At 58.0% G+C, this 12,429-nt stretch overlaps 1 protein-coding gene across 1 annotated transcript; it reads left to right on the top strand.

Annotated features, from left to right (window-relative positions):
* The first annotated feature begins 2,029 nt into the window (after window positions 1-2,029).
* Window positions 2,030-10,030, top strand: LOC136588329 (gastrula zinc finger protein XlCGF26.1-like). Its single transcript, XM_066587454.1, has 5 exons — window positions 2,030-2,185; window positions 5,744-5,899; window positions 6,040-6,137; window positions 6,212-6,317; window positions 8,570-10,030. Exons 2-5 carry the CDS (start codon window positions 5,869-5,871, stop codon window positions 9,637-9,639), a joined length of 1,305 nt encoding a protein of 434 aa, XP_066443551.1. The 5' UTR covers window positions 2,030-2,185; window positions 5,744-5,868; the 3' UTR covers window positions 9,640-10,030.
* The last annotated feature ends 2,399 nt before the right edge of the window (window positions 10,031-12,429 follow it).

Below are 12,429 nucleotides of genomic sequence, written 5' to 3'. Positions count from 1 at the left end.
TGAGGTAACCGCTGCATGCAGTCTGTCAGCTGTGAGGTAACCGCTGTATGCAGTCTGTCAGCTGTGAGGTAACCACTGTATGCAGACTGTCAGCTGTGCGGTAACCACTGTATGCAGACTGTCAGCTGTGCGGTAACCACTGTATGCAGGCAGTCAGCTGTGAGGTAACCACTGTATGCAGACTGTCAGCTGTGCGGTAACCACTGTATGCAGACTGTCAGCTGTGAGGTAACCACTGTATGCAGGCAGTCAGCTGTGAGGTAACCACTGTATGCAGGCAGTCAGCTGTGAGGTAACCACTATATGCAGACTGTCAGCTGTGAGGTAACCACTGTATGCAGACTGTCAGCTCTGAGGTAACCACTATATGCAGACTGTCAGCTGTGAGGTAACCACTGTATGCAGACTGTCAGCTGTGAGGTAACCACTATATGCAGACTGTCAGCTGTGAGGTAACCGCTGTATGCAGACTGTCAGCTCTGAGGTAACCGCTGTATGCAGACTGTCAGCTGTGAGGTAACCGCTGCATGCAGACTGTCAGCTGTGAGGTAACCACTGTATGCAGACTGTCAGCTGTGAGGTAACCACTGTATACAGACTGTCAGCTCTGAGGTAACCACTGCATGCAGACTGTCAGCTGTGAGGTAACCACTGTATGCAGACTGTCAGCTGTGAGGTAACCACTGTATGCAGACTGTCAGCTGTGAGGTAACCACTGTATGCAGACTGTCAGCTGTGAGGTAACCGCTGTATGCAGACTGTCAGCTGTGAGGTAACCACTGTATGCAGACTGTCAGCTCTGAGGTAACCGCTGTATGCAGACTGTCAGCTGTGAGGTAACCGCTGCATGCAGACTGTCAGCTCTGAGGTAACCGCTGCATGCAGACTGTCAGCTCTGAGGTAACCCCTGTATGCAGACTGTCAGCTGTGAGGTAACCACTGTATGCAGACTGTCAGCTGTGAGGTAACCGCTGCATGCAGACTGTCAGCTGTGAGGTAACCGCTGTATGCAGACTGTCAGCTGTGAGGTAACCGCTGTATGCAGACTGTCAGCTGTGAGGCAACCACTGTATGCAGACTGTCAGCTGTGAGGTAACCGCTGTATGCAGACTGTCAGCTCTGAGGTAACCGCTGTATGCAGACTGTCAGCTGTGAGGTAACCACTGTATGCAGACTGTCAGCTGTGAGGTAACCGCTGTATGCAGACTGTCGGCTCTGAGGTAACCGCTGTATGCAGACTGTCAGCTGTGAGGTAACCCCTGTATGCAGACTGTCAGCTGTGAGGTAACCGCTGTATGCAGACTGTCAGCTGAGGACGCAACCGCCTGCCGCAGACCCGCAGAGGAGAACGACCGGACCGCCAGCCACGGGGTAAACACACCGAGTCACCGGCCATCATCTCCCAGCAGACCCGGCCGAAACACCCACTGCTGACCGATACTCTCCCAGTGAGCGCCCCCCGGCGTCGGCTGTGAGGAGGCACCGAGGGCGGATCACTACCCTGCGGGGGAGGCATACATCTATATTCCACAGCACCTCTACTGGAGCCAACCTAAACAGCCAATCACCGTGAATGAGCTAACCTAAACAGCCAATCACCGTGAATGAGCCAACCTAAACAACCAATCACCGTGAATGAGCCAACCTAAACAGCCAATCACCGTGAATGAGCCAACCTAAACAACCAATCACCGTGAATGAGCCAACCTAAACAGCCAATCACCGTGAATGAGCCAACTTAAACAACCAATCAAGTTGCGAGTGGTGTAGAGGTAGAGTGGAATAGAGCCACCTGATTGGCTCTTCCGCACCACGTGACTACACAGCGTGCACGCGCATTGCCTTCAGCAGCCGTGCACTACACACTACAGTTAAGCAGCCGTGCACTACACACTACAGTTAAGCAGCACGGGGTTAGGGTTAGGTAACCCTAAACCTAACCCCATGCTGCTTAGGTGTATTGTGTAGTGCACTCGGCTGCTGAAGGCAATGCGCGTGCACGCTGTGCAGTCACGTGGTGCCGAAGAGCCAATCAGGTGGCTCTATTCAGCAGCGCTGCTTAACCTAAGCAGAAAGTGCAAATATGCCACCCGGCATGCACTGCGGCCTTCCGGGCCGGTGACGTCATCAGTGTGCAGCGGCCGTCAAAGCAGAGATGAGGACGCGGCGACGGCGGCTGTGAGCGGTGAGAGAGCGTCATACCGGCGGCCGGGAAACCCCGAGATGTCATTGCTTCCCCCGCCCCCGTTATGTGCTGTCACTGCCCCGCCCCCCCCGCCCCCGTTATGTGCTGTCACTGCCCCCCCCCCCCGTTATGTGCTGTCGCTGCCCCCCCCCCCCGTTATGTGCTGTCGCTGCCCCCCCCCCGTGTTATGTGCTGTCGCTGCCCCCCCCCCCCCCCCCGTGTTATGTGCTGTCGCTGCCCCCCCCCCCGTGTTATGTGCTGTCGCTGCCCCCCCCCCCCCCGTTATATGCTGTCGCTGCCCTCCCCCCCGCCCCCGTTATGTGCTGTCGCTGCCCTCCCCCGCCCCCGTTATGTGCTGTCGCTGCCCCCGCCCCCGTTATGTGCTGTCGCTGCCCCCGCCCCCGTTATGTGCTGTCGCTGCCCCCGCCCCCGTTATGTGCTGTCGCTGCCCCCCCCCCCCCGTTATGTGCTGTCGCTGCCCCCCCCCCCCGTTATGTGCTGTCGCTGCCCCCCCCCCCCGTTATGTGCTGTCGCTGCCCCCCCCCCCCCCCCGTTATGTGCTGTCGCTGCCCCCACCCCACCCCCTTATGTGCTGTCGCTGCCCCCACCCCACCCCCGTTATGTGCTGTCGCTGCCCCCCCCGCCCCCGTTATGTGCTGTCGCTGCCCCCCCCCCACCGTTATGTGCTGTCGCTGCCCCCACCCACCGTTATATGCTGTCGCTGCCCCCCCCGCTGCCCCCGTTATGTGCTGTCGCTGCCCCCCCCCCGCTGCCCCCGTTATGTGCTGTCGCTGCCCCCCCCGCTGCCCCCGTTATATGCTGTCGCTGCCCCCCCCCGCTGCCCCCGTTATGTGCTGTCGCTGCCCCCCCCCCCCCGCTGCCCCCGTTATGTGCTGTCGCTGCCCCCCCCGCTGCCCCCGTTATGTGCTGTCGCTGCCCCCCCCCGCTGCCCCCGTTATGTGCTGTCGCTGCCCCCCCCGCTGCCCCCGTTATGTGCTGTCGCTGCCCCCCCGCTGCCCCCGTTATGTGCTGTCGCTGCCCCCCCCCCCGCTGCCCCCGTTATGTGCTGTCGCTGCCCCCCCCCCCGCTGCCCCCGTTATGTGCTGTCGCTGCCCCCCCCCCACCGTTATGTGCTGTCGCTGCCCCCCCCCCCCACCGTTATGTGCTGTCGCTGCCCCCCCCACCGTTATGTGCTGTCGCTGCCCCCCCCCACCGTTATGTGCTGTCGCTGCCCCCCCCCACCGTTATGTGCTGTCGCTGCCCCCCCCCCCACCGTTATGTGCTGTCGCTGCCCCCCCCCCACCGTTATGTGCTGTCGCTGCCCCCCCCCCACCGTTATGTGCTGTCGCTGCCCCCCCCACCGTTATGTGCTGTCGCTGCCCCCCCCCCCACCGTTATGTGCTGTCGCTGCCCCCCCCCCACCGTTATGTGCTGTCGCTGCCCCCCCCCCACTGTTATGTGCTGTCGCTGCCCCCCCCCCCCCCACCGTTATGTGCTGTCGCTGCCCCCCCCCCCCGTTATGTGCTGTCGCTGCCCCCCCCCCCGTTATGTGCTGTCGCTGCCCCCCCCGTTATGTGCTGTCGCTGCCCCCCCCGTTATGTGCTGTCGCTGCCCCCCCCCCCGTTATGTGCTGTCGCTGACCCCCCCCCGCCCCGTTATGTGCTGTCGCTGCCCCCCCCCGCCCCGTTATGTGCTGTCGCTGCCCCCCCCCGCCCCGTTATGTGCTGTCGCTGCCCCCCCCCGCCCCGTTATGTGCTGTCGCTGCCCCCCCCCCCTGCCCCGTTATGTGCTGTCGCTGCCCCCCCCCCGCCCCCGTTATGTGCTGTCGCTGCCCCCCCCCCGCCCCCGTTATGTGCTGTCGCTGCCCCCCCCCCGCCCCCGTTATGTGCTGTCGCTGCCCCCCCCCCCGCCCCCGTTATCTGCTGTCGCTGCCCCCCCCCCGCCCCCGTTATCTGCTGTCGCTGCCCCCCCCCGCCATCTGCTGTCGCTGCCCCCCCCCCGCCATCTGCTGTCGCTGCCCCCCCCCCCCCGCCATCTGCTGTCGCTGCCCCCCCCCGCCCCCGTTATCTGCTGTCGCTGCCCCCCCCCCCCCACCGTTATGTGCTGTCGCTGGCCCCCCCCCCCCACCGTTATGTGCTGTCGCTGCCCCCCCCCCCCCCGCCATCTGCTGTCGCTGCCCCCCCCGCCTCTGTTGTATGCTGTCGCTGCCCCCCCGCCTCTGTTGTATGCTGTCGCTGCCCCCCCGCCTCTGTTGTATGCTGTCGCTGCCCCCCCGCCTCTGTTGTATGCTGTCGCTGCCCCCCCGCCTCTGTTGTATGCTGTCGCTGCCCCCCCGCCTCTGTTGTATGCTGTCGCTGCCCCCCCCCCCCCCGTTGTATACTGTCTCTGCCGCTCCTCCCCCCCCCCCCCCGTTATATGCTGTTCCCCCATCCCCCTGTTATATGCTGCCACAGCGCCCCCCCCCCCCCTGTTAAATGCTGTCACTGCCCCCCCTTGTTATATGCTGCCGCTGCGACCCCCCCCCCCCCGTTATATGCTGTTCTTTCCCCATCCCCCTGTTATATGCTGCCACTGCGACCCCCCCCCCCCGCCCCGTTATGTGCTGTCGCTGCCCCCCCCCCCGCCCCCGTTATGTGCTGTCGCTGCCCCCCCCCGCCCCCGTTATGTGCTGTCGCTGCCCCCCCCCGCCCCCGTTATGTGCTGTCGCTGCCCCCCCCCCGCCCCCGTTATGTGCTGTCGCTGCCCCCCCCCGCCCCCGTTATCTGCTGTCGCTGCCCCCCCCCCGCCCCCGTTATCTGCTGTCGCTGCCCCCCCCCCGCCATCTGCTGTCGCTGCCCCCCCCCCCCCCGCCATCTGCTGTCGCTGCCCCCCCCCGCCATCTGCTGTCGCTGCCCCCCCCGCCCCCGTTATCTGCTGTCGCTGCCCCCCCCCCCCCACCGTTATGTGCTGTCGCTGGCCCCCCCCCCCCACCGTTATGTGCTGTCGCTGCCCCCCCCCCCCCCCCCCGCCATCTGCTGTCGCTGCCCCCCCGGCTCTGTTGTATGCTGTCGCTGCCCCCCCGGCTCTGTTGTATGCTGTCGCTGCCCCCCCGGCTCTGTTGTATGCTGTCGCTGCCCCCCCGCCTCTGTTGTATGCTGTCGCTGCCCCCCCGCCTCTGTTGTATGCTGTCGCTGCCCCCCCGCCTCTGTTGTATGCTGTCGCTGCCCCCCCCCCCCCCCCGTTGTATACTGTCTCTGCCGCTCCCCCCCCCCCTTGTTATATGCTGTTCCCCCATCCCCCTGTTATATGCTGCCACAGCGCCCCCCCCCCCCCTGTTAAATGCTGTCACTGCCCCCCCTTGTTATATGCTGCCGCTGCGACCCCCCCCCCCCCCCCCGTTATATGCTGTTCTTTCCCCATCCCCATGTTATATGCTGTCACTGCCCCTTGAAAGCGGCGGGCGGCCTCTGCGGCGGGAAGCGATATTCCGTTTTTCCAGGCATTGGGATATGAGTGTAGCCTCGGGGGTCCTCTGTCAGGCTGGATGTGCTCTGTGTTGACCATTGTTTCTCTCTGTAGAGGACTCTTTCTCATGGAGGTCCGTGTGGAGTAGTGCGGGGTCCAGAGCTTCCATGAAAACCTGTAGACACAAGGTCATAGTAACTTAAACCTTCAGACGTTGGGGTCTCACCAAAACCGTCATAATGGAGGTCCACAGTCCTCCCACCTCACCAGGTAAGACGAGGCTGGTTTTCTTGAAGGTTGCCTTGATACATCTGTCATCTCAGACGGCTGATATGGAGCCCCAAGCTGCTCCGGGGCCCCCCCTCGTTCTCAGACGTATCGGCCCCCAATGTATTGTCTGTCTCCTACAGATGGATCCAGTAACGGTCACACACCACAGAGATGTCAGAGCTTCTCTTATTCTGATGATTGGACGGAGGAGGATGATGATGATGACGACGACGATGAGGTACGTCACTGGACTAGAGCAGTTGGAAGGAGGCGCTCCATGAAGCCTTGTGTCATGTCGTGTCTGTGTTGTAGGTTGATGACCTGGTAATCGTTAAAGTGGAAGATACGGAGGGCGACGAGGACTATGTGACCACTGAGATGCGTTACAACGAGGATTACTCCACCGATGTCAGCCAAGGTGAAGACAACAACCACCTTATTGTGTGTGTCAGTAAAAACTAGCGGGAGCCCTGCTTACTGCCCGACGCCTTGTATCAGGTGATCGCTGACCTTCCACCAAGAAACGCTCCACTGGGAAATGGCGACATCGGAATCCTTATGTTGCCACGGGGTCACAGTGGATCTTACTGCCACAAGTCATTGAATTGGGATCAACAGCAGAGATTGACACGCTGCATCACACTGTAGCTGGGGCATCCATAGTCACGTGATCACCGGCTCATCTAGCGGAAGTTCTATTTCCACTTTCACTTTTTAGTACATGGCGCTTATTAAGTGCTATGTACCTGGGAAAGGAGAAGGCAGAAGGGGTTGAGAACCACTTCTTCCTTCTCCTCTGTGTCCTCAGCTGTGACTAACGGCTGGAAACTCAACCTGCTCCTGCTTGCTTGCAGCAGCTTTAATCCTGCGCCGTATTTTTACTATCAGCGGGGATTAAAGCCCAGAACCAAGCACTGTATGTTAACCGCGCTTGGTCCTTTAAGGGTTAAAATCCGATTCACCTGACTGCTGCTAAGATCTGCCGCCTTGCTCTGCCATGCGGACACCCCCTAGGTTATACCCACATGATGTGGGGTTCGCCCCCTCATTGTTAGTGGTAGACTCAGCAGCAGGTTTGGGGTGTCGCTGACGCTGATGGTTAGGTACAATGATGCGGATATCGACAGCCAATCCACTGCGCAAAATTGCAGAATTTCCCATGTTGTCTCGATTGAGCCAAGTGAGAAGGATCCGGCAGGAGGGATACGTCTGAACTCCTCACGCTTCCCTCTCAATCTGCTTCCCGCTTTGGCTCAAAAAATCTGCAACAAACCTGCAGTGGAGTTTTTTAAAAACTGCGGCGTGTGAAACTGTTTACATGTGCCGTGTGCTGGTGCTGTGATACCACCCGTGGGCCTGCCGCGCCTCCGACACCGCTGCTTGGTCAGGGATTTGCATCCATGTGTGTCAGCCACAATCCGAGGTGAGCCCCGAACACAGAAGAGGGGAAGTCTTCGTCCTGTCTCTCTCTTCACGCTTCACTCCTGGTCTTGGTTTACAGATGTTGGCCACCAGACTGCCACCTAAATGAGACCTAATAATGTGCTGATGCCTCTAAAGCCTCCTGAGCCCGACCTTACTGCTCATCTGTGCCCGACCTTACTGCTCATCTGTGCCCTTAGTGGGGTGGAGTTTACAATGTCGTCAAGGCAGCGGAAGTAGGCCAACGGTTGGATGGAACAGGATGCCAGGAAGTCACATTCCGGTTTTGCCATGAAAAGGTTGGCGTATTTTGGTGCCCTTTTGCTGCTCTTTGTGATCTCGCTGAGTTGGTGATCTACGTCTTTGCTAAAGGAGAAGTAGTTGTGTGTAAGGATGAGTTTAGTGAGTTCTAGCAGACTCCAAGGTAGGCCTGGCGGGCGTTCAGACCATCCTTGTGTGGGATGTTGGCATATATAAGGATTCCACATCCGTAGTGGCCAGGATGGTGGCATCAGGGAGGGAAGCTGTGGTTGAGGGTCAGTGGTGTCCTGTAGGTAACCCTTTCATGGCAGAACTGGAAAGTGACTTCCTGCGTTGTTCCATCACACCATCGGCCTGCTTCTGCTACACTGATGACATTGTAATCATCTGGACTTACTCTGAACACGAACTCATACATTCAGTAAGTTCCACCCCACCATGAACTACTCGGATACAGAAACTAACTTTCCTGACATGCAGAACAACTCCATACAAACCTGCCTGTACCGTAAGCTCATTGATCGGCTGACAAACCTCAGATGAGACCGCTTCCACCCCAAACGCGTCAAAAAGTTCACCGTCTACCGCCGGGCCATCAGATACGCCCAGATCTACTCTAGCCACACAGACATGGATGATATAAATGTCACAAAAGGACCTTTATAACTCAGGGCTACCCTCCAACATCAACTGCTCACATGACCAGAGCCACCAGGATACCCAGAAGTCAACTGCTCCAATACAGAGACAACGTAAGCACAATATGTACCGCCTGGTAGTGAACGTGATTCTGGGGATCGCTCTTGGTAGAAGCCTGCTGAAGAATGGTGGATAGATTCACAGGCCTGCTGTAACGTGTTTGTGTTGGCCATTCTAGGCTCTCATCTATGACTTGGTTTCAGGGCAGTCATGGATATTATATAATGTCTCTACAGCTCAGGTGTATCTGTAACTTCTTCATGCTGCCATGTCCTTTATCTTCAACAGATGGAGAAAGTAGTGGGAAGATCCTAGACTTTAAGACGGAAGATAACGAGGTGGAATACCCCAGTAGCCCCCACCATTACTCTGAGCGTGCCGATGTTTGTTCCGATGCCCTGAAGCCGGGCGACCCGATGGATAACTTCTTTCCCTGCATGGAGTGTGGCAAGTGCTTCAGCCAAAGAATAAACCTCATGAGACACCAGAAGATCCACAAAGGAGAAAAGCCTTTCCCATGTCCCATATGTGGTAAGTGCTTCACCCACAAGTCGGATGTGGCCCGGCACCAAAGAATCCACACGGGGGAGCGGCCATTTCCATGTTTGGAATGTGGAAAATCTTTTTCGCAGAAGTCTGTTCTGATCCAACACCAGCGGATTCACAACGGTGAGAAGCCGTTCTCGTGCTCGGAGTGCGGCCGCTGCTTCACGCAGAAATCCATTCTTATCAAGCATCAGAAGGTTCACACGGAGGAGCGGCCGTTCTCCTGTCCTGAATGCAGGAAATGCTTCACAAGGAAGTCCGTTCTTCTGGAGCATCAGCGCAGCCACTTCAGGGAGAATCCTTTCCCTTGTTTTGATTGTGGCCAGTTTTTTGTGAAAAAATCCGATCTTGACGACCACCAGGTCATCCACAATAGCGAGAAACCGTTCTCATGCTGTCAGTGCGACAAATACTTCAAATTCAAATCTGATCTAGTCCGACACGAGAGAATTCACACAGGGGAGAAGCCATTCTCATGTTCGGAGTGTGGAAAGTGCTTCTCCCAGAAATCTGATGTTGTCATCCACCAGAGAATTCATAAAGGAGAGAAGCCTTTCGTGTGCTTGGAATGTGGCAAATCCTTTACCCAGAAGTCGGTCCTCCTCAATCATCAGATAATGCACACGGGGGAGAAGCCCTTCTCTTGTGCCGAATGTGGCAAGTTTTTCACCCGCAAATCCAATCTCCTTAAGCACCAGTCCATGCACACCGGCGTGAAGCCCTTCGCATGCACTGACTGTGGGAAAAGCTTTACCAGGCGATCTCGCTTCATCAAACATCAGGAAAATCACAGAAAACCCCCGGAGAGCTAGATCCAAGACCAAACTCCACTGCTAAGAGCCGGGCCCTCTCTAATCCCTACGCTTATTTATCTTCCCATGTCTTCTCGCTGGTGACTCGGCGCGCTCCGTACGAGGGGCTCTTCTACCACCCCAGGGTGCTGTGATCCGAGTTTCTTTGCCATTTCCAGATTTTCTTTCTGCGTAGACGACTTCCTTCTATCAGTTTCTGACTGCTCAGAAGTGACCGGCCCTCCGGCCCTCGCCGCGCACCAAGATTACAGCAGAGAAGGACTGCACACGTCTTAAGAGTTTTGTCAGATTTGATTGTATGACGCTGTTGGCCTACAATCAGATTGTAGTGTTGGTTGGTCTGTGTCCACATCGATTTCAAGTGTAATTATATTGTTTGGGTTTTATTGTGCTCTTTTGTGTGTATTCTATTTTACTCACCTTTTTTATAGGTTACTTTTCGAACTGTGTTTTGGGCTTCCAGACCCCCTACCCGAGGGCCGGGTGATTAATCACATTCGGTTTATTTCTCATCTTGGGAATCCAGTGTGTTAGAAGTCACAGAACCATGCCCTCGCCCATAAGATGTCTATTTCCTGAATGCTCCGTTCTCCGGACACTGCAGCTATTGATTCCTCTTGTTGTTTACTGCTCGTTGCCATGGCAACCAACCGACTCTTCTATGGAAGGAAATGGCAGAGCACAGCGATGGCTGGAGGCCGGGCTGCAGGCACACGCGCCCCCGATGGCTGGAGGCCGGGCTGCAGGCACACGCGCCCCCGATGGCTGGAGGCCGGGCTGCAGGCACACGCGCCCCCGATGGCTGGAGGCCGGGCTGCAGGCACACGCGCCCCCGATGGCTGGAGGCCGGGCTGCAGGCACACGCGCCCCCGATGGCTGGAGGCCGGGCTGCAGGCACACGCGCCCCCGATGGCTGGAGGCACACGCGCCCCTCAGGTCCGGCCATCAGATTTAGATAAAGAAGTGATTATGCCACGGCTTCCTCTGCTATCTCTAACCATAGAGGAGGTGGGCGGTCTCCCTGGTGCTGAGCTGTAAACAGTCGGAGGGCAGAGGATTTTGGAAATAAGCATTGTATGGGTGAAGGCATTGTTTTGTGATTTTTGAAGCTACTGAAATGAGATTTCCATGATGGAATACCCCTTTAAGGCTGCATGACTTGGATTTTCTGTAAAATCAATAATAGCCTTGTAGGTGGGGCTAATATTGGGCCAATGAGAAGTGTCAGAAGGCCCAGGGATACAACCTGGGTAATGGCCCGGACTGTCTGGTTGGTGAGCCCCGGCACAGACTGCAGCTATGAATGTGTGATGACGTTCTACCCTTACATCCTGGATTCCACCACCCTCTTTCCACTGAAGTGTCTTGGGCTGGACCCAAGGTGGCCAGCAGCGCCCCCATACTACAGATGGCTCCCCCCTTACTGAAGTAAGGTTTCCTACTTGTATCTCTCTTCGTTCAGATGTATTCTGGGTGGCCTGGACTTTTGAATCGCCCTGTATAAGCCGCTTCCACTTCACCCTGCTCGGACCGGGGTCCCGCTACTGGCCTTGGATTAAGAGTGGACATTACATTGGATAGAAGTAGGTGGATGGTCGAAGAAGAATCGCCTGAGGAACCTATTGTATACCTGGGTGGCTGCGGGCTTAGACTTACTGGCAGAACCTGCTCAACCATGCTACACGCCGCTCTCCAGCTAACAAACGGTTAACTCCCTCTCCCATATCTTATTCAGGGTGTATTCACACAGGGGAGCTTCCTGGGGAGTTCTGTCTGTCCGTGTGGACAAAGCCTGCATGGAAAAACAATTAGCACTTATTAGAATGAGTGACTGTTAGTGCCCAGACCGACACCCCAAGTGTGGTAGGAGGGTCGGCCCTATAATGTGCGGCGTCCGGGAGACCTCGCCCTCTGCACTCCAGCCGCGCTGCCGCATCCCTCTTGCTCATCAGGATTTATTAAAACTTTAATCGCCTGCAGTGCCTCCACCCCCTGCAGCACTACCGCCTCCTCCTGCAGTAACACCCCTGCAGCACTACCGCCACCTCCTGCAGTAACACCCCCTGCAGCAGTACCGCCACCTCCTCCTGCAGTAACACCCCCTGCAGCAGTACCGCCACCTCCTCCTGCAGTAACACCCCCTGCAGCAGTACCGCCACCTCCTCCTGCAGTAACACCCCCTGCAGCAGTACCGCCACCTCCTCCTGCAGTAACACCCCCTGCAGCAGTACCGCCACCTCCTCCTGCAGTATCACCCCCTGCAGCAGTACCGCCACCTCCTCCTGCAGTATCACCCCCTGCAGCACTACCGCCACCTCCTGCAGTAACACCCCCTGCAGCAGTACCGCCACCTCCTCCTGCAGTAACACCCCCTGCAGCAGTACCGCCACCTCCTCCTGCAGTAACACCCCCTGCAGCAGTACCGCCACCTCCTCCTGCAGTAACACCCCCTGCAGCAGTACCGCCACCTCCTCCTGCAGTAACACCCCCTGCAGCAGTACCGCCACCTCCTCCTGCAGTAACACCCCCTGCAGCACTACCGCCACCTCCTGCAGTAACACCCCCTGCAGCACTACCGCCACCTCCTCCTGCAGTAACACCCCCTGCAGCAGTACCGCCACCTCCTCCTGCAGTAACACCCCCTGCAGCAGTACCGCCACCTCCTCCTGCAGTAACACCCCCTGCAGCAGTACCGCCACCTCCTCCTGCAGTAACACCCCCTGCAGCAGTACCGCCACCTCCTCCTGCAGTAACACCCCCTGCAGCAGTACCGCCACCTCCTCCTGCAGT

Source organism: Eleutherodactylus coqui, chromosome 13 (assembly GCF_035609145.1).
Source record: "Eleutherodactylus coqui strain aEleCoq1 chromosome 13, aEleCoq1.hap1, whole genome shotgun sequence".
NCBI lineage: Eukaryota > Metazoa > Chordata > Amphibia > Anura > Eleutherodactylidae > Eleutherodactylus > Eleutherodactylus coqui.
This window is presented reverse-complemented; position numbering and strand designations above follow the sequence as displayed.